Source organism: Balaenoptera ricei, chromosome 15 (genome assembly GCF_028023285.1).
Source record: "Balaenoptera ricei isolate mBalRic1 chromosome 15, mBalRic1.hap2, whole genome shotgun sequence".
Taxonomy (NCBI): Eukaryota; Metazoa; Chordata; class Mammalia; order Artiodactyla; family Balaenopteridae; genus Balaenoptera; species Balaenoptera ricei.
This window is the reverse complement of record NC_082653.1, coordinates 49,431,246-49,459,160: the sequence shown is the minus strand read 5'-3', so window position 1 is coordinate 49,459,160 and position 27,915 is coordinate 49,431,246. Positions and strand designations below refer to the sequence as shown.

General features: G+C 51.0%; 1 protein-coding gene across 3 annotated transcripts; it reads right to left on the bottom strand.

Moving 5' to 3' along the window:
* On the bottom strand, positions 1–27,915 carry OVOL2 (ovo like zinc finger 2). Of its 3 annotated transcripts, XM_059897856.1 has the most exons (5): positions 26,168–26,368; positions 25,299–25,504; positions 14,758–14,814; positions 14,238–14,430; positions 1–747 (listed from the first exon to the last, which is right to left on the bottom strand). In XM_059897856.1, the coding sequence occupies exons 1-5, from the start codon at positions 26,265–26,267 to the stop codon at positions 434–436; spliced, it is 870 nt and encodes a 289-aa protein (XP_059753839.1). In that variant the 5' UTR covers positions 26,268–26,368; the 3' UTR covers positions 1–433. The 3 variants fall into 3 exon arrangements, with proteins under 3 accessions (XP_059753839.1, XP_059753841.1, XP_059753840.1); XM_059897858.1 differs by lacking the exons at positions 14,758–14,814; positions 25,299–25,504; positions 26,168–26,368 and adding an exon at positions 27,741–27,915 and having other exon boundaries at positions 6–747; XM_059897857.1 differs by lacking the exons at positions 25,299–25,504; positions 26,168–26,368 and having other exon boundaries at positions 6–747; positions 14,701–14,791.

Here is a 27,915-nt window from a genome sequence, read left to right as displayed (position 1 = left end):
CTTTATTAAAATAATTCCTGCTAACTCTTTCAGAATAATAGGATTCATTTTCCCTGCTGGAGTAGCATTTCAAGTGGAAGTACTTTTATTTCAAGGCACCATATCAACCTCTCCAAGGGGTGTCTCTCTTAAGAACACCCCTGCCTCCATGTGTGAAAATCCTAAAAAAAAAAACAAAAACCCCAAACCCCAGACGGTGATCATAGCCATCCACAAGCTTTCATTCATGTGACAGTGTTCCTGAGGATACAGGTTACAGGGGGCCTGAAGCCACTGTTATCACTGACAGCCTTGGAACGGAGCCCCCCATTGAGGCCCCCAGAGGACAGAGAGATGGACGGAACACTTGGACTTAGAAAGAGCCCGTGGGTCAGGGGGCCCTCAGGACCGGGAATCTGTGGACACGTGGCAGCGTTGGCATCCACGCCCTCTCCTACTTCTCCTCCTCCTCGCTCAGGTTGGCATTGCCCTGGAGCGTGGATGTCAGCTTGTTTTGCAAGAGGGCTGCCAGTTTCTTGGATGTCTTTTTGAGGAACGCGCTGCCCGGGTGGGCACCATTCACATGCAGGTACAGGTCCTCCTGGGTGGGGCCCGTGTAGCCACAGTCTTCACAGACGTACAGCTTGTCCCGGCGCTGCTTGTAGGCGTACTGCTGCTGCACCCCATGAATCTTCTTCAGATGGGACTCCAAGGAGCAGCGCTGGGTGAAGGCTTTGTGGCAGACGTCACATTTGTAGGGGCGAATGCCTGCAGGGTAAGGGGCAGACACAGCACCAGTTGGTCACAGCCCAGCCAGAGCCTCCCACCTATGAAGCCATTAAAAGTCATCCTGCACCACCCAACGGCAAAAAACCAACACCACGATTCGAAAACGGGCAGAGGAATTGAACAGGCATTTTTCCAAAGACGTACAAAGGGCCGACAGACACATGAGAAGATGTTCCCCATCACCAGTCATCAGAAAAATGCAAATCACAACCACGTAGAGAGGAGATCACCTCACACCTGTCAGAATGGCCATTATCAAATAGACAAAAGGTAACAAATGCTGGTGAGGATGTGGAGAAAAGGGGACCCTTGTGCACTGTTGGTGGGAATGTAAATTGGTGCAGCCACTGTGGCAAACAGTATGGAGGTTCCTCGAAAACTTAAAGACAGACCTTCTATACGATCGAGAAATCCCACTGTGAGTATTTATCCAAAGGAAATAAAAACAGGATCTCAGAGAGATATCTCCACAGCCATGTCCACTGTAGCACTGTTCACAATAGCCAAGACATGGAAACAACCTAAGTGTCCACCAACAAATGACTGGATAAAAGAGGTGTGGTATATATCTACAATGAATTATTATTCAGCCAGGAGAAAGAGGAAATCCTACCATTTGCAACAACATGGATGGACCTTGAGGACATTATGTTCAGTGAGATAAGCCAGACAGAGAAAGACGAATAGTGCGTGGTGTCACTTAGATACAGAAAAGTCAAACTCCCAGAAACAATAGAAAAAGAGTTGCCAGGGGCTGAGGGGTGTGGGAAATAGGGAGGAAAAAAAAAAAATCATCATGACCAAGGATGAGGAACATGAGGAAAATGATTAAGGCAGGAGACAAAATTGTCCACAGACCAAATGTAATAAAAACGGATGCATACAGCAAAACACCACCACTTGCCTGCCTTAATGTTTGGGTTTCAAAGTGGGCAGGGTAAACCTTGTTTTAATTTTAGTTTGGGTTTCTCTGGAAAAGGAGTTATTTGGGAGGTGCTCTCAGGAGGGGTGACCCCGTGAAAAGTGGGAGGTGACTCCCCACCTGCAGGGGAGGGAAGATGATGACAAGGGGGAAAGGGGTCATCCAGCCGGTCACCACTGTGGGCAACCAGAGTCCAAATGGCCAGGCAAGGTGGGGGACAGAGTAGAACACACACCTCGAGTTACCCCGCCCCTCGGGAGCTGGAGTCTTTTTCCGCCTGCTCCGGCAGCACCGTGGAGAGCGCCCTGGGTGGGACAGGTTCTCTCTCCCCAGCATGTACAGCCTGCCCTGGGGTAGAGTGGCCTCCAGCAAGGACATCCTCAGGCTGGGCTGCAGGTGTGGGCAGCAACGACATGGACGGGTGTGCCCAGAAATGGCAGGGGCCAGAGGACACTGATGGCGTCGGCTACAGTTAGGAAACTATTTCCAACCTAGCTCTCCTGCTGGCTTTAAAAGTGAGCCACTATTAGTGGGGCCTGCCTTGCAGATGGAGAGGCCACGGGTACCATAGGAGCAGGGAGCTCAGCCAATCAAACCACAGTCATGCCCATGCCCACTGTGGGCACCCGACAGGGTGAGACGGGAACTTAGGTAAGGAGACCTCAGTAGGTGTATCTCAGGCTCTAAAGTGGGGGGGATTCAAGGAAGCATACAGTGTCCCATGAGCACGGAAGCCCGGAGAGGGTGAATGTTGTGCTGGGGGGTCCGTGGAGCAGAGTGGGCTGCCAGCTCTCAGACCATCTCAGAGCCCAGAGGCCAGGAGGACCACTGCCCGCAGGAATCCCCAAAGCTTTAGGCTCAAAATTTAAGAGTATGTGAAAACATCAATCAAGATAAATATTTTCAAAATCAAAATATATACAAAAAAATCCATGATGAACAAGTTATCAAAAATTTAAGTAAGGACAGGATCCACCAGGGCTGCGTGGAGTCATGTTGGAGCTTGAGGCGAAAGGGAAAATGTGCATCTCCACGTAGATGTTTTTATTTGTTTTTTTAATGGTTATTTTTTTTCCCCAAGAATGTTCGAGTTGCTGAAAAACTAGTGAAAAATTGAAAAACAGGTGTATTAAAATTCACATTCTAAAATGCTTAAATAGTTTATTTATGCAATAATGGGTTTTATCATGATGTTACTATCCTGGCTTTAACGGAAGCAAACTATTATCAAAAGATATTTTCAAAATCTACTTCTCTCGCTTAACAATATTCCTGGGGTACCATATCACACTGATCAGAATGGCCATCATTTAAAAGTCTACAAACAATAAATGCCAGAGAGGGTGTGGAGAAAATGGAAACCTCCTACACTACTGGTGGGAATGTAAGTTGGTGCAGCCACTGTGGAGAACAACAGTATGGAGGTTCCTCAGGAAACTAAAAATAGAATTACCATGTGATCCAGCAATCCCACTCCTGGGCATATATCCAGACAAAACTATAATTAAAAAACATACATGTACCCCTATGTTCACAGTAGCATTATTCACAATAGCCAAGACATGGAAGCAGCCTAAATGTCCATCGACAGATGAATGGGTAAAGAAGATGTGGTGCATATATACAATGGAATATCACTCAGCCATAAAAAAGAATGAAATGATGCCATTTGCAGCAACATGGATGGACACAGAGATTATCATACTAAGTGAAGTAAGCCAGACAGAGAAACAAATATCATACGATATCACTTATATGTGGAATCTAAAATATGACACAAATGAACCTCTCCATGAAATAGAAACAGAATCACAGACATAGAGAACAGACTGGTGGTTGCCAAGGGGGAGAGGGTTGGGGGAGGGATGGCGCGGGAGGTTGGGGATAGCAGAGGTAAGCTTTTACATATAAGATGGATAAACAACAAGGTCCTACTGTATAGCACAGGGAACTATATTCAATATCCTACGATAAACCATAATGGAAAAGAATATCAAAAAAAAGAATGTATATATATATACTGAATCACTTTGCTGTACAACAGAAATTAACACAACATTGTAAATCAACTATACTTCAATAAATAAATAAATATTCCTGGAGATTTTCCCATATTGGTGCTTACAGCTTGGTTTCATTCCTTTTTAAGAGCACCGTGGCGTTTTGTTGTACAGCTGTACCCAAATCCCATCTTTTAAAAACTGTAGAGATTGAGGAAGCCCTGCTCCAGCCCACACCGTCCCATCACATGATGCTGACTTGAACGACCTGGTACTAAGGTGTAGTCCACCTTACATCACATCACCTAGGAGCTCGTTGGAAGTGCAGAGCCTCGGGCCCCACCCCAGATGTCCTGATCCAAGCAAAAGCAGTGGTTCTCAAATTTGAGCCCGAAACAGAACCACCTAGAGCGCTTGTCAAAACACAGATTCCGGGCCCCCCTGCTGGCGGATCTGGTTCTGGGGCAGGGATGAGAATCTGCATTTCTCACAGGTTCCCAGGTGCTGCTGAGGCTGCTTATGCTGGAGTCACAGGTCTGAAGCAACACGTGGTGAAGCCTTAGGACGGCACTTGGGGTGTCTGAGGCAGCCAGGCCCCCCCAAGTCCTCTCTTCAAGGTTAAACGTCCCCAGTTCCACACTGGTGGCGTGTGGAGGGGGGCCGGTAGAGCTACGTCTGTTCATGAAGTTTTTTCAGTACACAGATGACAAAGGAAGTCAAAATGGAAAAAAATACTCCCCCCACCCTCGTTCAACCACCTGAACAAATCGAGTCGCTTCCACTTTTCTTCCTGTCCACATCCAGAAGCTTCCATCCTTTCCTCTAAGGTTCATGTGAAGAGAATTATGTTAGCTCAATGCCGTGGTGGGGTGTTCCTCCAGCCCGCCCAAGCAGAAAGCAGGCCTGTATTATATTCCACATGTTTCAGAAAAACTGCTAAAAGAAACTCCTTTATAATCCTCAGCACTTGGCACATAAGAGGTGCTCAGTAAATCATTTTTATTTTTTATTTTATTATTATTTTTTTTGGCCGCACCATGTGGCTTGTACATCTTAGTTCTCTGACCAGGACTCGAACCTGGGCCCTCGGCAGTGGACGCGTGGCGCCTTAACCACTGGACCAGCAGAGAATTCCTAATAGGTGCTCAGTAAATAATTTTTGAATGAATGAATGAATCCTACTGGCCCAGGAAAAAGAGAGGTCACATCTTGGGGCTAGTTTTCTACAAACGTAGGGGCTGTGAGGTCTCTCCAAAGGAATACACCACGTAGGTTGCATGTCTGGGCCACAAGGGGCTTTGTGTTAACCAGGCCTCTGCGCCCACATGGCAGCTGGTTCCCACCACCTCTGGCTGATCAAGCAGCAACCTGACTTCAGACCCGAAGCTCATCAAGACAGAAATTCACCCAGAGGCCAGCTGCTCCTTTCAAGGGTGACTGGAAACAGCCCTCGACTATTTTAAAACATCCAAACTCAACTGGTGGGGAAACCAGCACACTGACACCAGGCTTTAACCTGGATTCTGGAAGTGGACACTTCCAATCCTACTCCTGGGGGTCCCCACTCCCAACGGTGACCTGAGAAGGTGATGCGGATGGGGCTGCATGGCTTTGCCTGAGCCCTGCTCCTTGCAGAGGGCATCGGGCCAGGGCCAAGTCCACTCGCACGGTCACGTCTCCTTCCTCTCTTCATTCCGCAGCTCAGCCGAATCCTACGGGCACAGCGCCCAGCGGAGCCTGGATAGCAAGGGCTAGAGGATTTCAGAGCCCTGCGTCGTGCAGATGACGACTAGGATGAGGATGACTGCGGGGGGTGGAGGGGGGTAGACAGGAGGTCCCCACACCTCTAGTTATGGCAGTTAATCCTGACTTTTGCAAACCTGCCCTCCCCACCCCGCTCTGCAGACACCACATTCATCCCTCGCTCACTGGTGCAGGCAGACATGATCACCCAGCAGCCGCCTCTTGGTGACTCTTTCTGGGCTGGGGAACAAGTCCCTCCCTCCTGGAGTCCTCCTCTCCCCCAAACTCGGGGGGCAGGGGATGAAGGGGGCCAGGGAGGAGCCCCAGATGAGGGGGACAGATACCAAGGCCTCCCTGACATTGGGCCTCGCCTGTCCTGGACGTGGGCGCTCTCGAGCAAAGGCCAATCTTGTCCGTACCTGGAGTGGGATCCCGGAACCATCCCTGCACCAGGCATCATTAACCTACTGACACCTGCACAGTAACAGAGTCCAAGGCCACTGGAAACCCAGGCACCACCCATCGGCCACACATTAACTGAGTCCACACCTCAGTTTCCTCACCTGTAAAATGGGGATAATAATTGATACCCCTTGTAAGGCTGCTCTGAGGATTAACCGAGATCTCACAAGCAAAGGATGCAGCACACACTGAATATTCAACGGGATGCAGCTTCAACAGCTTACAATCCAGGTCAACAGAACGCAAATACGCTCTATTCAGAAGCTGGCTGGTGGGTATGTGAATATTTAGTATCTGTCTTTAAACTGTATCTATATGTACACCTTTTTGTTCATTATCTATTTCACAATAAAAAAGGATAATTTTTTCCTGTAATAAGTCATAATAGAAAAGAGTATAGAAAAGAATATATATACACATATGTATAACTGAATCACTTTGCTGTACGCCAGAAACTAACACAACATTGTAAATCAACTATACTTCAATTTAAAAAAATAAATAATTTTTTTAAAGGCTAATATTTTAAAATGTCGTTCCTAGGCAGTTGGTGGAGAGAGGAAGGGACACACTTCCTTCCCCATCCACCCTCCAGACTATTGTGCTGCGGGTCTGTATCACCTCGAGCAGAAAATACTGTGTGTTGCGTTATCACAAAGGGTCTCTTCTTTTCAAATGTTCTATTCCTACTACCAAATCAAGCTTCATGTCACTCATCCCCAAAGAAAAGTCTTTGTCATTGGCGCTCTCTGCTTGCTGTAGCTAAGTCTCCTTTACTGAACTTTATCCAAACATGGACTTTAGCAAGGAGCTCTCTGCAGGTCTCCTTGTGGGAGTGGACATTTAGAGCAAACTCTTCAGGAGGCAATGTGACCACCCCATAAACATCATAATGGGTCTACCCTTTGGCCCACTTCAGGGAAATTATCTACAGAAAGACTCACACAAGTAGGCAAAGGATTTACAAGAATATTTGTGGTAGTACTGTCTAAAATTAAAAGAGAGAGACAGAGAAAGAGAGGAAGAAAGGAAGGAAAGAAGGAAGGAAGGAAGGGAGGGAGGGAGGGAGGGAGGGAGGGAGGAAAGAAAAAACCAACCCTGAAAATGTAAATAAGTGTCATCATTTGGGGCAAGAGAAAAAAATGACAGTGCCTCCATATTTGAAATTACGTCATAATCTCATATTAAGAAACACTCTGACAACTATTCAAAAGAGTGAGGTATGTCTACCTGTGCAGATGGGAAACAATCTCTAAGATAGATAGTACACGAGAAAAGCAATGTGTGTTAAAAACTTCTGGGGAAAAAAAATTAAACGGTGGCTTGCTTTCAGGAGTGGATCTAGGGCTTGGCGTGGAGAGGAGGCTTCTTTTTCTCTTTCTTTCATTGTTCCCTTTCAATATTATTTTTGGTAGCTAAAAAGTCAGTCAAAATAAAAGAGGGGAGAGTTTGGTGAGTGAAGAAGGCCACCCTACAAGGCAGCATTCAGCTCCCTCAGGGTGGAGGTAACTCTATTCTTTTCCCCCACCCGCCCTGCTCCAAACTTCTCCCAGCCTGCATTTTTCCCAGTCCAATCAACCCTTCCCCATAGGCTCCAAACAGACACCATTGTTTCCTCTTCTTCAATCAAGATGGGATTTGTTTGCCTTCTCCTTCTCAATGTGGCCCAGATGGAAGATAAGGCCCGAGGGCCCCACTAAGGGGGGCAGGGCAGACCCTGCGCTCCGGCCAGAGCCTCCTCCCCACTGCCCGGACCTCGGATCTGAATTCCTCAGCCTCCCTCCGTGGAACTCAGAAGCTTCCGCAGGAATGGCAGGCGCACCTCGAACCAACTCCTTTACTATAGTCAGGGTCGTAAAGTTATCACCAACCCAGGTTATGCCTCCCTGGAGCCCTCACAAACCGAGCGGGGGACCCTGCACATGTGTGTGCCCTTTTCGACTGGTTACAGCAGCGCAGGCTTTCTCCTCTGTAGTCCGTGTATTGACTGAAGTCTTTTACAAAATAAGTAGTCACTTTACATACGAGAAAAATGAAATGCATTCAATGCAAGCTGTACTTGTCTGATGAGCCTGGCACATCTGGTCACAGTGGCGAACAACGCCCAGACCACACCTGACACCTCAGTAAACGTTCAACACGCCCCCAGGTGCCACTGGCGCTGGGATCCCTGGGCAGCGAGGGGGGAGACACTCAGTGCTGGTTGTTTGACTCTAAATGACAGATTTCCCCCACCCACACCCTGCCCCCAGCAAACTCTCTCCCTCCCTGGATGGCCAGCTGGCTCAACCTAAAACACTTGAACAAATCCAAAAGAATATTCTCTAAAACCAGGCCCATGACATTTTTCACGGGCTATGAACTGAATATACATTCCTGTCTTGAAAGCGCATCCCTCCCACCCCCCCATCTCTATTTTGTCCTCAGGTGGGTCAACAGCCATAATGTCACACATTGGCTTCAGTGACCCTGTCAACTCCACTTAAATAGAGCAATTCCCTCTATTATGTGTGCAGTGGACCCTCTTGGTCCCCCATCAGGACCCCCTTTTCTGGGCCAGCTGTCACCTATGTTGGCAGCTAACAGTTCCTGGATGTCCCCTTCTCCAAGGAACGGGCACTGGGCAAGTGACCTGCCCACCCAGGGGAAAGGCAGCCTCTGACTCATATGGGCACAGAAATGTCCCCCACTTGCCTGGGGACAGGACAGGCCGGTAGCACCAGTCACACCCCAGAGCCCTGGTGGGATCAAGCTGGGGCCACATCCCCGCTACCCTGTCCTGCTCTCCCCTCCCTCACAGGTTTCTCCCAAGAGCTCTCCTTCAATAAATCGGTTTATAAGAATCGCCGTCTCAGAATCTGCTTCTAGGGAACCCAACCTAAGTCAATTTGGACTGAAAACAGCCACTCGTTTGCAGACGTATTTTCACAAAACGTTAACCAAGTTTCTTTTGTTCCAGTTTCTCTCTTCCAATCTGGACTCAGATGTCATTTGGCTGCTCCCCTCCCCCATCTCACACACACACACACACACACACACACACACCTCTGATCTACTCTTTCCTTGGTGAAGTCATATCCAAAAAAGAAGTCTTAATCTTTTCTTTCATCTGCTTGGATATTAAGGTAAGACATTTCCAGGCTCTGGTTTCCCTGGACGTTTTCCAAGAAGTTTCCTCGTGTTCTGAGTCTTTCCTTAGAGGCCCCGCTCTCTCAGGAGGAGACGTGGGGGAGGGGATTAATCCCAATCCCCGGTCTCCGGTCCCACTGTCTTTGCCCACCTCATCAACACTGTCGCTGCAGTTCTCAAAAGAAGGGTCCTGGGATTCCAGGTTAAGTCTTCCAATTAGTCATGGTCTGGCCCAACCGGACTGGGAGCAACCATAACCTTCACTCATCTGCCTACTGTATTTGTGAGAACGCTGTCCACATCTTTGCTTCTGGTCCAAACACAACATTTACTTGTAATTGTCAAGAGCCAAAATCCAACATTCTCATCTCCATCAAAGGCAAAACCGAATTCCCAGAATTCTGGGTGAGATCTTTTGGAGCCAGTGAGGTGGTACACATGAACTACAAAAAGGTCTGAGAAGCCCAGATTTTTGCTCTTTTTACTGATTATCCTTTTTGCACAGAGCTCAGAGCTTGCAGGGCAGGCCTCTTGCGCCAGGAGGCCAGGCCTGTCCCTCCAGCTGCCGCAGAGGGGCATCCCCAGAGCTGGGGCCCCTTTTTTCTGTTTGCCACCAGCTAGTTTGTCAGCAAGGCCTTGACTCCTCTTTCTGGTCATTATTACCTGGAGGCACATCTCCATCAGAAAATAAACCAGGGAATTTGTCCCACCCTCCCCTTCCTCCCGTGTCCACATGTCCATTCTCTACATCTGCATCTCTATTCCTGCCCTGCAAATAGGTTCATCTGTACCATTTTTCTAGATTCCACATATCTGCATTAATATATGATATTTGTTTATCTCTTTCTGGCTCACTTCACTCTGTATGACAGACGCTAGGTCCATCCACATCTCTACAGTTGGGAGATTAGAATTGACTTATATACACTACCAATGCGTAAAATAGATAGCTAGTGGGAACCTGCTATAATGCACAGGGAGCTCAGCTCGGTGCTCTGTGACGACCTGGATGGCTGGGATGGGGGATGGTGGGAGGGAGGTCCAAGAGGGAGGGGATATAGGTATACATAGAGCTGATTCACTTCATTGTACAGCAGAAACTAACACAACATTGTAAAGCAATTATACTCCAAAAAAAACATCAAAACAAAAAGGAAACAGGGAATTCCCTGACTGTCCAATGGTTAGGGCTCCGCGCTTCCACTGCAGGGGGCACGGGTTCGATCCCTTGTCGGGGAACTAAGATCCCATGTGCCTCGAGGCACGGCCAATTAAATAAATTAAATAAACCAGAGGGAAAATAGGTTCAAGACATTTCCATAATGCTATTTGTTGGTCACTTTAAGAGTCAAAATTATAATAAAAAAACTTTAAATCATTATCTGTAGATTCAATGACCTTAGAGCTATCCAACAGAGATTAAAATGCAAGCCATTTTGTAATTTTAAAATGTCCAGTGGGCTTCCCTGGTGGCGCAGTGGTTGAGAATCTGCCTGCCAATGCAGGGGACATGGGTTCGAGCCCTGGTCTGGGAAGATCCCACATGCCGCGGAGCAACTAGGCCCGTGAGCCACAACTACTGAGCCTGCACGTCTGGAGCCTGTGCTCCGCAACAAGAGAGGCAGCGATAGTGAGAGGCCCGCGCACCGCGATGAAGAGTGGCCCCTGCTCGCCGCAACTAGAGAAAGCCCTCGCACAGAAACGAAGACTCAACACAGTCATAAATAAATAAATAAATAAATAAATAAATTTAAAATGCCACATATCCAACTTTAAAAATAAATAAATAAATAAATAAAGCCCAGGCTGGAGGGTGCGGTTTGTGCCAGGCCCAAGTTCCTCTCTATCTCGCCTCTCGCAGAGCAAGCTGGCTTCTAGAAACTGAACTGGGGCGGCTGGCAAGGCCCAGCCTCAGAAAGGACGCTGAGTGAGCACAGTACTGAGGGGACGGGGACAGAGAAGGGGCCTGTGGAAAGCGGGGGACCTGGACTCAGGAAGACCAGCCGTCCTCAGTTCCTCACCTGTGAACTGCGGGTAACAAGGGCTTGGGGCTCCTCGGGGCTGTTGGACACAACAGGATAAAGCCGAGGGCCTGGCTTGCAGAAAAGCCACCATTCTGAGCTCGCTACCACCTGAGGAAGCTGTGTGGGCCTCCGCAGGCTCTCCCGTCTCTGCCAACACCCCCCCCCGCATCCCCCCATCCCGGCTGCTAAGGCTTGTTCTCCCTGGCAGACACTGCTACCCCCCCACCGAACCCCTCAGCCTCCCACCAGGCCGGCTCGGACAGTCCCAGGAGGCCAGTGGCTTCCTGCCGCTCCTGCCCGATGATGCTCCCCCGAGGCGTGAGGCCTGCAAGGGGCTTCGGGGAGGAGCTGCCTAGGAGCAGAGGGTCCCAGGATGGACCCCCAACAGCAAGGATGGGAGCTGATGGATAAATACCCCACTTCCCACCCCTGGAGCAATTCTGGGGTTCATTGTGTGCATTCAGAGGGCCCCCAGCGGGCTTGAGCCCCAGTTGCCCCCAGTGGTAACCCACTCAGTAAGTAACTAGCTCTCACTGACTCTCCTTCCCTCTGTCTCCTCTCCTCATCCCCTCACTGTGCCCCCGGGACCATCTCCCAAATAAACGGCTTCACCCAAATCCTCGTTGTCAGGGTCTGCTTCTGGGGGGACCCAAACTAAGACATTCCCCATCTGCAATGCCCTTCCCGCCCCGTCCAACTGTGAAAATCTTGCTCACTCTTCAAGGCTCAGCCAAAAGGACACCTCCTCCGAGAAGCCTCCCTGGTGCCCCTGCCAGCAACAATGCACCTTCCAGGCCTCCCCACCAGCATTCGCCACTTTTTCTTCTGGCACACCTGCTGGTTTCCTTGGGTTACAGTCAGGGGTTTGGATTCTTTCTCCCTATGTTGGCTGAGCTCTCCACAAGTACAGAGGTGAGTCTTCGGGCCTGTCACACCGCAGGGTCCCAGGAAAACTCTGCCAACTATTTCAACATTTACCACCACTAATAGCTCATATTTACTAAGTGCTTACAATTTGTGAAGCACTTTGTATGCCATTATTGCCCTGAAACCTCACAGCCATCACCTAGGGGATAGGTAATAAAACCATGCCCATTTTAGAGATGGACACGCTAAGGCAAAAAGATAAGTAATGTTGACAAGGTTGCAGAATCAGCTAGCTCAGATCCAGAGTTCTTAACCACTGTGTGACCAACTCAGTGCAAACTCTTGCAAACTCTTCCCTGAGAGCAGTCAGTCCCTAATATTTCTACTAATGGAGAATTAACTCAGTCACAGATGAGGCAGCTCCATGTTTACTCCAACTGAAGGTACCAACAGCCCACAATGCTCCCCAAGCCCCCTTCACTCTGTGGGGGAGTGACCACAGAGCCCACCAGGTGAGGAGTTGCAGAAGAAATAGGCCATGCCCTCAAGGACATCCTCAGATAGAGAGGAAAAGCTGAGAAACTCTCCAGGACAACCAACAACAAATGACGGCGTGAGTGGTCCCCAATTTCCTCCAGCTCCTTGGGCCAGTTGCCTATAAGCCCAGCTTTGCAGCCACTTGATGGGTCCATTGATAGCCAGGGGTCCCCCCGTCACCCACAGGACCCCCATCCTTCACAGGACCCTCTACTACCCACAAGACCCTCCACCACCTACAGGACCCTTCACCCTCTATAGGACCCTCCCTAATCACACAGGACCACCATCACCCGCCACTCCCTAAGTATTCTCCCTGCCCCAACCCAGGTGTCAGCCTGGCCACACAGAGGTCAAACTTTTATAGAAGTCAGGCTACTGGTGCCTCTTGGAGGGAAGATGACAGTGACCAGAGGGGCAGGAGGGAGGGGGCAGTGTCTTATGGGGGCTGGAAATACTCCAGCCAGTTATATGCTTGTGTTCGCTTTGTAAAAAGTCCTACATTCTCAAACTATCCACTTATGATTTGTGTGCTTTTCTGGATGTATGTTACATTTAAGTGAAAATTTCACTTTAGAAAAGTTTTTTTTAAAGGAAAAAGAAAAACCTTTTAGTATGCCAGTCAACTCTCTAGGGTGGAGGACACCCTTCTGAGGCCAGGGAGGAAGCTCATGGCCAGTACTCTAAGAACAAAAAAGTGTGATAAGGGCTTAAAGGAAATCTGAATACAGAGGATCTGAGAAGGGCCCTGTGTGGCGGCTGGGGACCTGAGAGGCCCCCTGGGAGAGAGGAGTGGACATTTTACCACCCCACCCCCAAAATACTTAAGGAAACCCTAAACCCTGAAAGGGCTTGATGGGATTGGCGGGACTATAATTAGTAAATTCTATGAGGTTGTAGGGAGAGTGCGTGGCACCAGGACAAGACTGAATCGTTAGGATCGGATGGATTTAGATGAGATGACATGGGTGGGATGAAAAGATGGAGTGGGATGGGGTGGGAGGGGCTGGGACAGGATGGGGATTTGAAGAGGGGACCTAGACTGTGAGGGGCTTTACATGGAGCCCATCGAGACAGGGAGTTTGGATTCTGTCCTGCCCAGAGCTGGAGAAGGTTTTTTTTTAGCAAGGAAATGGCATCTTAGAATTCTCCTCCCGGGATCGCTCTGGCACAGGTGTGGCCCTCGAGGACCAGCCTGGAGGCCAGGTGTCTCCTAGACAAAACTACCGAGGCTACAAACAGCCAGAGGGGGCGGGAGGGCGGCCAACGGGCACCCCAGGGCTGTCCGTGTAAGGGAGCTGGCGAGGACCCAGACCCACGCTGAGCAAAGCTCAGGGTGGGGGAGACACTTGCCCACCCGCCCCCGCAGGAGGCTCGAGCAGCGCTAAGTCAGCTGCGTGTTCTCTTTCTGAGCTCTCAGGAGGAAGCAACGTGATGCTATTTTGAGACAGACTCACTTCCCGAGAAAGGAGCACAAAATACCAGCAGAGGGACCACGGGGACCACGTTCCAGCCCTCAGCCCGGCCCGAGGGCTGCACCGAGCGGGCATCACAGCTCCCAGGACACTTCCGGCCAGTGATGCGCCGCCCATCTCACCGGGGCGAGAACAGGCTGAGAGCGGCTCGCGGGCCCCAGGGGACACCAATGGCAGGTGGCAGAGCCGGGCGGCCCGGCCGCGAACACCCCGCCCCGCGATTCTTCCGGAAACATAGCTCTGCCCCAGGCTCCCGACTGGGTTCCTTGCGGGGAAAGACCAGGGGCTCTTGGCCGCGCCCCTCCCTCACCTGTGTGCGTGCGCACGTGCCTCTTGAGGTCGAAGGTGTCGTTGAAGCCCTTGCCGCAGAAGCTGCACAGGTGCCTCTTCACCTGGCTGTGGCACTTGAGGTGCCGGTTGAGCATGCGCTGCAGGCGGAAGGCCTTGCCGCACAGGTCGCAGGTGTGAATCGCCGCGTCGCCGCCGCAGGTGCCTGTGGTGAACTGGGACAGAGAGAGAGGGGTGAGGACCCGCGCGGGGCGGCGTGCCCACCGCCCGGTGCGTCTAGGCTGGACCTGACTCGGGCTCCCGCCCCCCCCCCCAAAAGCTCCCAGCAGGTTTTGGCTTTGGGGAAGGTGGAACAAGGCAGCTCCCCGCCCACCCATGCTCCCCTTGGTCCTCGGGACAGACCTCTGATTACCAGCTGGGCACCCCGCCCCCAGCTACGCGCCTACATTTCCCAGCCTCACAGCAAGTCCTGCGGGTGGGACCACCTGGCTGGTGAGTTACACTCTCTGAGGGGAAGGATGGTGCCCTGTCCCGTGATTTACTCCTTCCTGCTCGGGAGAGCTCCAACAGCCACCTCGGACCCAAGGCGGAAGCCAGTGCTGAGGACGGAAGAGCAGAAAGGAAAGAGGAGTCTAGGTCTGATAACATCACGGAGCCCCCAAAGACAGCCACAGTCAATTCCTTCCCCCCGGCCAGCATCCACCAAGCGACTGTCTCCCCTCCCCCTGGATCTGGGCAGGGCCTGTGTCAGTTCCAGATCCTAAGAAACGGTGCAGCTTTTCTGTATCCTCCCTCTTGGAAGCCAGCAGCCATGAGGAAGCCTGAGCCCACCATGCTGTGGGGAAGCCCAAGCAGCCATGCAGAGGAGCAATGAGGTGCCAGGTATGAATAAAGACTCACTGGACCTTCCAGCCCAGCCAGGGCTGCCACCAGCTGAGTGAACAAACCTGGCCCGGAGGAAAACTGCCTAGCCCAGCCGTGCCCCAGTTCCTGACCCAGAATCATGAACAAATAAGATGGTCATCTTGGGAAGTGACTTGGTCAGGATCCCACAGCTTCATTATCAGAAAAACTATAACCAAATCCCAGGTTCCGGACTGCCTGGTTCATTCTCTCAACCGTGTTTGCTGCCTCAAAGGAAGAAAACAGAATCTCTAACTGTGTGATGAAAAACACCAGATCTGATATATTCATTAAAGCTTTCCTAGTTATCAGATCCTTTAGAAGATGGATCCAATCGTTCTGCCAAAATTCTATTCATAAAAGGACCTAAAAAACTTAATTTTCAGACAAACATTATTAGCAAGAAGAGTTGGTCTTTTCCTGGCTTAACACCTTCCTTGTCTCAAACACCCTCCTTTCATCCACCAGGGTACTGTCTTCTGCCAAGCCTCAGCTCACCTGTTCCCTCCCTGATGAGCTTCTCCAGCCACTGCAGACCCTGCCCAAACTGGTCCCTGTACCCCTAAGACCAGCGCCTCTCAAACCTCAGTGCACACACGAATTCTCTGGGGGTCTTGTTAAAATGCGGGTTCTCTCTTGCACTGTTGGTGGGAATGTAAATTGATACAGCCACTATGGAGAACAGTATGGAGGTTCCTTAAAAAAACTAAAAATAGAATTACCATATGACCCAGCAATCCCACTACTGGGCATATACCCAGAGAAAACCATAATTCAAAAAGACACATGCATCCCAATGTTCACTGCAGCACTGTTTACAATAGCCAGGTCATGGAAGCAACCTAAACGCCCATCGACAGACGAATGGATAAAGAAGATGTGGTACATAGATACAATGGAATATTACTCAGCCATAAAAAGGAACGAAATTGGGTCATTTGTAGAGACGTGGATGGACCTAGAGACTGTCATACAGAGTGAAGTAAGTCAGAAAGAGAAAAACAAATATCGTATATTAATGCATATATGTGGAACCTAGAAAAATGGTACAGATGAACCGGTTTGCAGGGCAGAAATAGAGACACAGATGTAGAGAACAAACGTATGGACACCAAGGGGGGAAAGTGGTGGGGGTGGGGGTGGTGGGATGAATTGGGAGATTGGGATTGACATGTATACACTGATGTGTATAAAATGCATGACTAGTAAGAACCTGCTGTATAAAGAATAAATAAAATAAAATTCAAAATAAATAAATAAATAAAATTCAAAAAAAAAAAAAAGTGCGGGTTCTGATTCAGGAGGTCTGGTGGAGTCTGGATGCTGCATTTCTAGACAGCTCCCAGGAGATGCCACCGTGCAGTCCATGGACCACACTTGAGATATGAGGGACTGGCCCTCACACGGTTCAGGACTTCATTCCAACTCGTTCCAGAGGCTTCCATCAGGCACAGACGTTTCCTCAACTGAACACCTTATGGAAGCCAGCAAGCATTCGCGCAGGCTCCTGGCCCCCATGCCCCGAGCGCAGATGAGGGCCGCGCACGGTCAGAAAGTGTTGGTGGGCGATGGCTCGCAGGTGGCAGGAGGCGAAGAGCCCAGAACAGGGCTTTCCAGTCAGCCCCCTCCACCAGTTCATTCTCACTGCTCCATCTTAGTCTCAGCCGACACTGATGTGTGCCTGATCCGAGACAGGGCCTGTGCTCAGAGCACCAGGATGGCTTGTCCCCAAGAAGCTGCCAGTCTAGTCGGAGGGCAGACCGGGCAACAGGCCACTGCCATCGGGGAAGCCCCGGGTGCAAGGGGCGGCTGGGAGGGGAGCCTAGCCCGGACAGTGGGCGCACGGGAAAGCGCACCCAGAGAGGTGAGCTCCTCAGGCAGGCCACGGTGAAGAAGAAGATGGGGGAAGGGCAAGGAATATGCCAGAGAGGGCGCTGGGAAAAGGGGGACTGTGTGTGGTCCAGCCTGGCCAGCCTGAGCCCTGGAGAGTAGCTGATGAACAGAGCTGAGGGAGCAGAGGAGCAGAGAAGCAGAGAAGCAGAGAAGGGCAGGGCCCCCCTGAGGGCTCTACCTCGGGGGCCCCAACGAATGTCAGAGGGCGGGGGGGGGGGGACACATTGGAAGATACAGGAGGACAACCGCAGGGCTTGAGTCTGATGACCCTCCTGCCTCATACCCCACCTCTGCCCCCCAAAGGGGTGGGGCCTGGCAGGGCCTGAGGGAGACCCAGCTGTGCCCAAGGCTTTCCCATCACAGGACAGGTCATGGTCTCCTCCTAACCCGCAGTCCCCATTCTGGTCACTGCCTCCCTTGAAGGGATGTGAAAAGACTAAATATGGCCCAAGTCTTGGCAAACAAAATACCGTGAGCTTCTCAAGGCCAAGTCTACAGAGGATAAAGGTCATTTGAGAGGTAGTGTGGCTAATAAAATAGAACAGAGGCACATGACCCTGGTAATTCTGATGAAAAACGTGAAGAAAGCTAGAACTGTCTTGTGAAAGCCTTGCACCATGTGCCCAAGGACTCACCAACTATGGTTCCAACCTGAACCCTTGTTTACTTTAATCCTTTTGGTAATCTCCTATTTTTAAAATGCTCTGCATGTAACATGGATACCTCTTATTACAGTCCAGGATGGAAATCTCAAATCACTGGCATTATTTGGTTTGAAAAGCATAAAAATGTTGAGGGCAGATGGGATGGAGATCAGTGACCATTTAAGGGAGTGCAGGACCAGTGGATCATCTGACTGAGAGAGATACAGAAAGCTTTTTAACACAGGGGAGAAAAAGGGAATGAGGCGAGGGGACTGGAGAGGGAGGGCACCCCATTCTCAGGGGAAATTCCCTCTGGTTTTCTCAGAGCAAAAATAAAAGATCTCCAATTGCCTCAGCAAAGGCAGTGCTCCCATTTCTCCACTTTTCACAACATGGACAACTGAGTCAACAGAAAATGCTCATGTAGAGAATTCCCATAAGGTGCACCCTCCAGCCCATGAAGGGTTGTTTGCCAACTATAAATGTATTTCTGACCAATCCAGACTCCAGACATTTATGAATTATATCCAGGCGTCTGAAGAGAGCCTTTTCAAAAGAAGATGGAGGGTTAATTAAACAGCAAAAAGATCATGGCTGATGAAGCCAGCTTCTCCCAGACTTGTTCACTTTTCAGAGGAAGGAAAAATTCCTTCGTTAGAAAGGTGAGAGTCCTTATTATTCAGCCATAAAAAAAGAATGAAATCATGCCATTTGCAGCAACATGGATGGACCCAGAAATGATCATACTAACTGAAGTAAGTAGGACAGGGAAAGACAAATACTATATATCACTTATATGTGGAATCTAAAAAATAATACAAATGAACTTATTTACAAAACAGAAACAGACTCACAGACAAAGAAAACAAACATAGCTACCAAAGGGGAAAGAATGGGGGGGGGGGATAAATTAGGAGTATGGGATTAATAGATACCACTATATATAAAATAAACAACAAAGATTTACTGTATAGCACAGGGAATTATATTCAATATCTTATAGTAACATATAAAGGAAAATAATCGGAAAATATATATACACATATATACATATATGTATACAGACATATGTATAACTGAATCACTTTGTTGTACACCTGAAACTAACACAATATTGTAAATCAACTATACATCAATTTTTTTTTAAAAAAAGGAGAAATGCCTAAGAATTCCTCAGAAAAATATTTGGAGGATAAATTCCTAAACATGAAATTTATCCCAGAGTGTACTTCACATGTGCCTTGAAATTTGGTCTGTGATAGCAAAAAGCTGAAAACTACCTATATGCCCATCAATAGGGACTTGTTAAAAAAAGATGGTGTAACCGTGTAACAAAGTAGCTAGAAAAGGACAAGAGTACCAACTGCCAGTCACATGAGTGAGCCCTCCTGGATGTGCAGCCCAGTCAAGCCCCCAGGAGACTCCAACCCCACTGCCATCTGACTGCACCCACAAGAGAAACCCCAGGCAAGACCCACCCAGCTGAGCCCAGTCAATCCACAGAACTAGAAGACATCATAATAAAGTATTATAAGCTGCTAAATTTGGGGTTGTTTGTGAAGCAGCAATAGAACACTGGAACGGTGATAGATGTATCACATTCTCTCTAGAACACCAGAGCTGCCACATTTCTGAGTGTTCTCTCCCAGGATGGGCAGCATGATACAGAAGACACACCTGATTCCTGAAATGATGCCCCATGTGCCGGAGGACTGGCAATCTCTCCTCGGGTCACCTGTCTGCTCACTGGGCCATCTTTATTATGTTTACACAGGCTTACGCCTACCACTGTACTTCCTAAAAGTCCAAAATAGGGTTCCGAACTACCTTGTTACTCTACTCTGCAAGGGGTAGACCAAAACTAGTTACATCTTTGTCACCTGGTCACAAAATGAGTGGGGTGGAGAGACAAGAAATGCTGAAGATCAAATAAAAACCTAGACCTGGATGGCTGTGTGATGTCATTTAATATCCCTGGGCCACACTTTCCCACATATAAAAATAATAAAATGGGATTAGATGAGCTCTTTTCCTAAGTTCAAATCCTGCTCTACCACCTACAGTCTGGGAAGTAGGCAAGTTACTCAACCTCTCTAAGCCGTAATTTCATCACCCATAAAATGTGGACAATAATGATACTTGCCTCTTGGGACTGTTAAGGAATTAAATAAGAGAAGCTATTTTAAAAAGACTGGTTGCTAGGGACTTCCCTGGCAGTCCAGTGGTTAGGACTCCGCGCTTCCACTGCAGGGGGCATGGGTCCGATCCCTGGTCAGGGAACTAAGATTCTTGCATGCCGTGAGGTACAGCCGAAAAAGAAAAAAAAAAAAGACGGGTTGCGCCAGTAAATGCTAACTCTTAGAGTTAGACAAGCTCCAGAGTCCTGTGATCCTAAATAAAAGGTAATTGGTCAAAACCCATTGTTTCTCCATTTGTCTTTTGAGTTTTTCTCTCACTGATGGAAGAAAAAGGGAACTAACCTTCAGTGTGGGTCACCAGCCCCTAGTCCTTCATCTGCGACTCTGAAATCCAAATAGCTCTGAAAACCAACATTCGCTCCTATCTCCCTTGGCAACAAAAGTGGAAGCTACCCATTTGGTGTCAATATTCATGTTTTGATATGGAAAGTATTTATGTGTTCAATTACAGTATACTGCTCCAGACACTGTTATCTTCAGAAAAAGCTTAATAGTCTCACCCTTAATCCAAAATTAACTCTCCAAAAGGCTTATTACTGAAGTAAGGAAGCTACCACAAGGATGGGAGGTGACATCAGTCTGGAGATTAATTAACTAACTGGAGATTAATTCAGGGCAAGAAAGATGAAGAGAGATAGCAGTTCCCCAACCCTGCACCTTGGCGCTTTCTTATTTGCTGTCCTGTTTTCTGCAGGATCTCGGCTTTCATTTTAAAAAACACACAAAGTTCCCCTCTAGCTCTTCTAAAAAACAGGCCTGTGCAGCAGAAACAAACCCATCATTGTATCAGAGCTGCTGAAGACTTCAGGAGCATCCAGGGAGGTAGGGACCTGGGCTGGCCCTCTGACCAACTTCAAAAGCTGGCTAAGGTCACTTACCTGTCAACTTCTAAAGGAAAAAAAAAAAAAAAAAAATCCTTTATTTTCTGTGGATGCTTCCACCAGACAAGTTCCTTAAATTAATGGTCCTGTTTCCTGTGGGAGGCTACCATGAGTGCAGGCTACCTTCCGGTGGCCGCACAGACGAGATTTCCAGTGACACATCTGCTTATGCCTGAGCGCTCAAAACATGCTAAGCGTATTTCCCCAGTTCCTTTAGGATAAAAATTCCCCTCCTGCTCCTATGTACCACTTCCTTAAGCTTCACAACTCCACTATATGGCAGAATGCAGAACCTTCCCAAATGCAGAGATGCTGAAGGGAACATATCCTAATCATCCAGAAGAAACAGATTCAAATAGCTGAAACCCGCCTGTGGCCACAGGACTTGTAGGTGCCCACACTGAGATTTTGATGGGGCTTGTTGTCTGCAAAACGTGTGCCTGCACTTCCCCGGGACAGGCCCATGGGTCTGGGCATGACGTGTGGGAGAGGCAGGGATGAGTCCTGTGGTTTGTCTCACGTCATGGTGAGAAACTGCTTCAATTCCTTCATGTCAGGCTGTCAGTGCTAATGGCTAAGGCGTCAAAGGTACCTTCCACGATGCAGTACAACAACGCTAAAGAATAAGGAGGCTTGGGTTGGGCTTTGCCACTAGTACCTGTGAGGAACTCAACAAAACCTCTCTGGCTTTACCTTTCTCCCCACAAAAATGAGGAGACTGGACCACATAAGGGTCCCTGAAGTAGATCCTGTGGGTGGAAACGCTCAGCCTCTATTCCTGCTCCTCTGGTGGGCCTTCCTGTACAGCAGAGGCTACAAAGCTAGGCACTATATTTCCCAGAATCCCTGGCATCTGTGGTCTTTAGCTGTGACTTGGGTACCACCAGTTACATGCACCATCAGGAGATTTGACTTCGGGCCTGAGTTAATTGAGCCGAGGCAGGTATGTGGCAATTGTTTCACACCCTGCATTAGCAGAAGCATCGTGATGCACGACAGCAGCCAAAGAGGCCGCGGCTGCAGTTCCCTAGGTAGCCCAGGTCTGTAGTGTGGCTCTGGGAGTCACTCCTGGGAGCTCAGTCTGGTCTCTCTTTAGCCCATTTAGTACCCTATAATTAACCACTGTCTGCTTAAGCAAGCTACAGTGGATTCTGTTTCTGCAACAAATCCATTCAGACCCTTCCAACCACAAAAACCAACTTCACCTATATTCCAGTTAAAAGCTGGTTGCAGTTAACGCTTACATTGTTCTCCTATTCCTCCTTTTTCCCCCTTTAAATTAATTTAAGCTTTTTCAAGCATCCATTCCAAGCATTTTTCCCTTTTTGTCTTGCTTCCTATTTTCCCCCAGATGCTATTGACTCCTTCCCTGCCTGTATTCCTCTTCTATGTTGACTTATGTCCTCCTATGAGTCAGGCATTACTGCACCGGGTGCTGAAAATACAAGCTCAGCAGGAATGCTCCCTGCCTTTGGTGGGTCTAGAGTCAAGAAGAAAAGTCTGGTCAGCCAAGGAGATGGTCAGTGAGTTACAAGACTGGTGGGGGGAATTGGGGCATCCAATTCTGTCTTGGGAGACTGAAGTCAACAGGCAGGGAGTTAGGGATGGGGCTTATGTTCCCTTCCAAATATCAAATGGGTGGGTTTTAAAAAATACTTAAATCCAGCCAATCCAGTTGCTAAATCCCTTGTCCCTGCTGTAGGTAACAAAGTATTGGACATTAACAAAACTTGCTATGAATCACTATCGGCTAACTCCCCACTGGGCAGTTTACACACACGCAAAATTGCTCAGCGTGTTGCCCCCATTGTCTCATGTAATCTGCCCAATGCTTTGGAGAGGCCGATTCTCTTATTTCTCTATTTTACAGATCAGAGAACTGAGGCTCAGAACAGATAACGTATCCCCAACCAGAGCCGGTGAGATGGACCCAAATGAGGTTTTCCTTCTCAAAAACCTTCCAGAGCCCCTCCTCTGCCCCCACGGGAGCACCCACACTTCTCGGCTTGGCCCCTTTACCATCGCAGCCTGTCCTGGCTACATGTCCAGCTCCTCACCTCAACTCTCCCTGACCCCAGGCCCATTTCCCATCCTCCCTCCAGCTCTGAGTCCTGTCCTTACTCAAGCTTTGGGCTCCGCCCATACTACCCTAAAGCGTACCTCCCCCTTCTCCCACAGCCCTCAAATCCACACCAAGAAACCTTCCTCTGCTCAGAATGTACTGCATCTTTGCTTGTGCTTCTAGTTGAGCATTCACTTTCCTGTAATAGGGTTAATAATTAATTTAGTATTTGTGTCTCTCCACCAACCCAAATAATTCTAGCTAGAGTTATTGGACACCTACCATGTTTCACGCTTGACTCATTTATCCTCACAACTCTATGAGGTTTCATTACTTGTTTCATTACTATCCCCATTTTACAGGTGAGGAAACTGAGGCCCAGAAGAACTAAACTAGAGCCTAGAGCCCTAACCATTACTGTCAGAAGATTCTGGAACACCAGTGTGGCAGCATCTTTACCTCCTGGCTGCCCTGTGCACAGCAGGCACTATATACTGTTGGATGGGATGTAGCTTCTCTCTGCCCTTGTCTGGTCCTAAGAACCAACTGTCCAGTGAGTGTCTTCAAGTCACTGAAAAAAATGCATCATGCTTGAGTGGCTTCCCCCTCTTATGGTTAGGAAACTAATTCTTAGACAGTTCAGCATACTTTGCATAGAACTGTACAGTTACACAACGTGCTAAGTCACGGGCAATTGGACCAGTCATTTGAAAATGGCCAATACCACAGCTGATAATTCTGTAGGCTTGGAGCATCTTAACCCCAGGAGGTCTTATGGAAGCAGAGAGGGAGAGGGAACCTGAACTTCGTCCTCAGTAAACAAACAAAAACTCCTCTGGAAACCTTGTTAAGGGTTGAGGAGCATACTCTATGCCCTACCCCCCCACCCCTGGGGTCAGCACCAAAACAAGGATCCTGGGAAGAAGATTGGTTTATTCATTCCCTTAATCCAGGGCCCCAGTGGAGCTGTTTGCCTGGGGTGGCAGAGATCTCCTAAAATGGTGGTTAAGGGACTGGATATTTTTCCTGTGCCACCTTGTCTCCAGGGAAATCTGGGCAGTTGGGGGACAGAGGGGTAAACTAGCTATAGACCACCCGAAAACAACGTTGCAAATTGGCCTTCCGGCCGGGTGATAAACATGCAAGTGGGATACTTTGTAGAATTTCCTGGAGGGCAGAGCTACAGGCCTCAGGCAAATTGTCCCTCCCAGTTAACCCAATCAGGCCCAGAAAAGCCTCCCATCAGCTGGCTTTGAACCTCGCCGGCGCACTTAACACTAAGCAGGATGCCCACACCCAGTCCGAAGCATCCTTTAAAGGTGTCTTTTTCAAGGATTCCAAGCTCAAGCCTCTAGCCTCAATTCATAACCAAATGCACGCCAGCCCACCCGGAGCCAAGCCCCTGGAGCCAGGAATATGCACAGGGGAGGGAAAACCTCTCCCAGGAAAAGTAACGGAGGAGGCTTTCGCAATCCACAGCGAACCCTAGGGCTTCCGCCCCATCCCGCTGCCTGGGCAGGGGGGCTTCGGGACCACCCTGGAGCGCCCAAGAATTAACACCTACACCAAGGGCCTGAAGCCCCAAAAGGCTCACACTAAGGCCCACCTGGCTAGGAACTGGGGTCATGTGATTCCTAAAACACCACTCCCAGGCTCCCGCCGTCCGTGAGTCAGTGGAATGGGACGGCTTAATCTTAGAGGTAGCGGATACCTTTGAGCAGGCAATCATGGAAGTTCCACACAGGAAAGCGCAGATGGGCGTCCGGATAAGCTGTGGCCTACAATTCCAGGAGGCTGGGTGGGGGTGGGGGCTGAAGCGCGAAAATAGAGGGAAACAAACACTCCAACCCACTGGGGGCGGGGCAATGGGCCAATTTGCAGTTGAATCCGTTTATCCGTGAACATAATTCAAGAAGATTTGACAAACACAAGTTTAAAGTGCCCGGCACAGACCTCGTGTCTAACGGGCACTTCATAATTGGCACTGGGAATAGTTGTGATTGTGAAAGACCCACTGTGTGCCAAGCTGCCACCACTGCCTCCAGAACTCGAGGAAGGGGGCGAAACTCAGAATTCACAAAGCTCTAGGAACTGCACCTCAGAGGAGGGGAGCCCGGGGCCTGGGGTCCCTTCTTTCCCACCCCGGGAACACCGACGGCCAGGGTGTTCTTCAGGCCCTGCGCACAGAATGGGCTGCTGGGGGGAGGAAGCTGTGCCTGAGCCTTTAGGCAGCTCCGGAGGCCACGCGGGCGGCCTGTGCCCGTGCGGGAAGCCAGTCTCCGGGGCGCAGCAGCGCGGGCGGCCGGCTACCTGGCACGCGGGAGGACGCGGGGAGGCGCCCTGGCCGCGACCCAGGGGCAGGTGCAGGAGCTGCGCTGCGGGCGCGCTGGGTGCTCGGGTGCCGGGGCGTGCGGGCGGGCGCGACAGGGAGAGGCGCCGGCCCCGGGAGCCCGACGCCAGGGCGTGGTGCTGGTGGCGGCGGGGGCAGAGTCGACATCGTACCTTGATTTTCGACCTGGCGACCGGGCGCTGCTTCGCCGCCAGGTGTCCACCGGGGACCTCGCCATCGCCGGGCTCGGGGGCGCGCGGGGACGAGCTGCTCTCCGCGCCTCCGGGCTCCCCCGCGCTGTTGCTGCCGCCGCCACTGCTGCTGCCGCCGTCGCTGCGGCAGTCCTCGGGGGGGTCGTGGAGCAGACGGCCCAGGCCCACTGCGGGGGAGGGCCGCGCCCCGACACAGACACGCGGCGTCAGGCCCGGGCGCCCGCGGCAGTTTGACCTGCGGGCGGTGCCGCCGCCGCCCCGCCCCGTACCTGGGCACCTCGCCAAGTGGGCAACGCCGCGGGGGTGGGCGAGAGAGCCCCGGACTCGGCCTCCCGAGCGAGCTCAGGGTTCTGGGAGCCGCTCCTCAGTCCCAGTTCCAGCGCCCACGAGGAACAGAGGGCCCAGCGCGGCTGGGGACCCGCGCGCCAAATTTCCTCTCCCTGGGATGGGGGCGGGGGCCCTGACCTCGACCCACCCAGCCCCGGAGAGGTTGACCCATCCCTGTGCAACCCACGAGGACGTGGGACTGAGGGTTGCCCCTACTGGCCCCTAGCCCCCCTCCCGGGCCACCCCGGCCCGCGCTGCAGCCAACGGTCCCGCCGCCGGGCAATTAGAGGCGCCCACTAGGGGGAAGGGGGCGCAGGGCATCCCAGGTTCCCAGCCTCTCACTCTCGGTCCTCCCGCGCCTCAGTGACTTCCTCCTCCCCCTGAAAGAGGGACATGGGGGAGGGGGAGAGTCCAGCCCCGGGCGTTGAGCAGAGGGGACCCGGCCACCCTTGCCCGCACCCCAGGAACCCGGCGCCCAGGCCCGGCCCCGGCGCGGCGCTCACCTGGGATGTAGGTGTCTGCCCTCTCCTCGTCCGGGAGCTCATCCCAGCTGCGGACCGTGACCCCCGGGCTCCTCCTCTTCACCAGGAAGACTTTGGGCATCGTGGGGCCCCCTCCCCGGACTGCGGCCCCCTCGTCCCGGCTGCTCCCCTCTAGGGGCGGCGGCGGCTCGGTCCCCGGTTCCCCGCGGCCAGAGCCCACCTTCCCGCCCGGCCGGCCCTCTCCCTCCGCCCCCCGCCGCGGCGCGGCCCGGCCTCTCCCCCGCACGCCCGGCGACTCCCAGCCTCCCGGCTCGGCGACACCTATGCCTTAAATCGCGGGTGAGACCACGCCGAGGAAAAAGTTTCATAAGGTGGAATAGAAAAGGCACCAGGAAACTTGGGAGTGAGCATGCGCCCTGCAACATAACGGTGTCAACAAGCTCGCTACCTGTCCGACCGGTTCCGGCGGCCGGGGCTGCCTGTTCCAGCCCTTCCTTCGGCACGAATGTTTGCAAAAGAATTTAACGTCTCAGTCTTCCCCCCTCCCCTTCTTAAAAAGGGAAGAACGTTTTTCTCTCAGCCCCCTGCCCCATTCCCCATCACAGGCACCGCAGGGCGAACTCTTTGAGGAAAGCACCAAGTCCGCTCCCCGGGCGTCCCCCCTAGAGCTGGAGCCCCCGCGAGTCGCCCCCTCCCCTGCCCCCCCCCCCACCCCGCCCCAGTGGATTCGCCTCCGACAAGCAAACCAGAAAATGGCTCAGTTCCTCTGGACTTTGTGGATCATTCCCGGGGTTTGTTGAAATCTCGGTGTGCGGAAGGGGGAGGCCGCGGGAGACTCCCCAGGATTCTGATCTGGTAAAGAGGGACCTTGGGAGTTTCAGCTCCCCTTCATAGACAACAGTCTCCCAAATAAACACAGTAAAATTAAATGTTAAAATTCATGCATCTTTAGAACATTATTTTGTGCCATACAATCTAAGAAAAACAAGTCCGTTTGTTCCACCCCAAGATCTTCCACCCCAAGAGTCCCCTTACCCCAAATAAACACGATGGAAAAAAAGCCAAGTGCTGGCTATGCAAACACAGTTTTGAAACAGATTTCTTATCCTCGCCCACTCCCATTATTGCCTCCCCTAACCGTTTGCTCCCCAAATTCTGAGGCTGGGAAATACTTTCCAAGAAGCCAGTGAAGATGGGCTACATCCCCTCACTGCCCCTACTGGGGAGGTGGCTGGAGAGCTTGGTATTTATTTTGGGTTTGGGGTTTTTTGCTTGTTTGTTTGTTTGTTTTAATCTACCGTTATACCTGGAGGGCCGGGGATGGGGGAGAGGGTAGAGAAGGAAGGGGAGTTGGTAAAAGAAAGATGCCAAGTTTCTAAGCGCAGCTGTACCCGCGTTGGGGGATTTGGGGGGCGCGCTGCGGGTCCTACGGCCTCTGCTCGGTGTGCCCAGGGGCGCATAGCACCGCCTCCACGGCCGTGGCGGGCACCCCCTTCCCGGGGTGTTCAGACGTGTGCCAGCTCCGGGGGCTGCGGGGACGCGGCCGGCCAGGGGTGCCCTGGCGCCAGCAGCTCGCCCATCCGGCCCGACTCACCTGTCTGTAACCTGACCCGTTGCGCGCCCAGCCCACAGGGCGGGAGAATCAACACAGCGGTTTTCCCCATCCTCTTCCGCCCTGGAATGGCCCTTGGGGACACAGCAGCCTGGTAACGGATTTCTTGGCTCGGCTGGAATACTCTCCCCGCGCTCGGAGACGGGGCGCAGCTCGG

Bases quoted from the DNA above. Each gene is read 5' to 3' on its own strand.
- OVOL2 (XM_059897856.1), bottom strand. From the start codon at position 26,267: ATGCCCAAAGTCTTCCTGGTGAAGAGGAGGAGCCCGGGGGTCACGGTC. The intron at 25,505-26,167 runs GTGAGCGCCGCG...CCTCCCCCGCAG, and splicing joins GGCAGACACCTACATCCCAG to TGGGCCTGGGCCGTCTGCTC. The intron at 14,431-14,757 runs GTAAATCACGGG...TCTCTGTCCCAG, and splicing joins GCTCTCCCGAGCAGGAAGGA to TTCACCACAGGCACCTGCGG.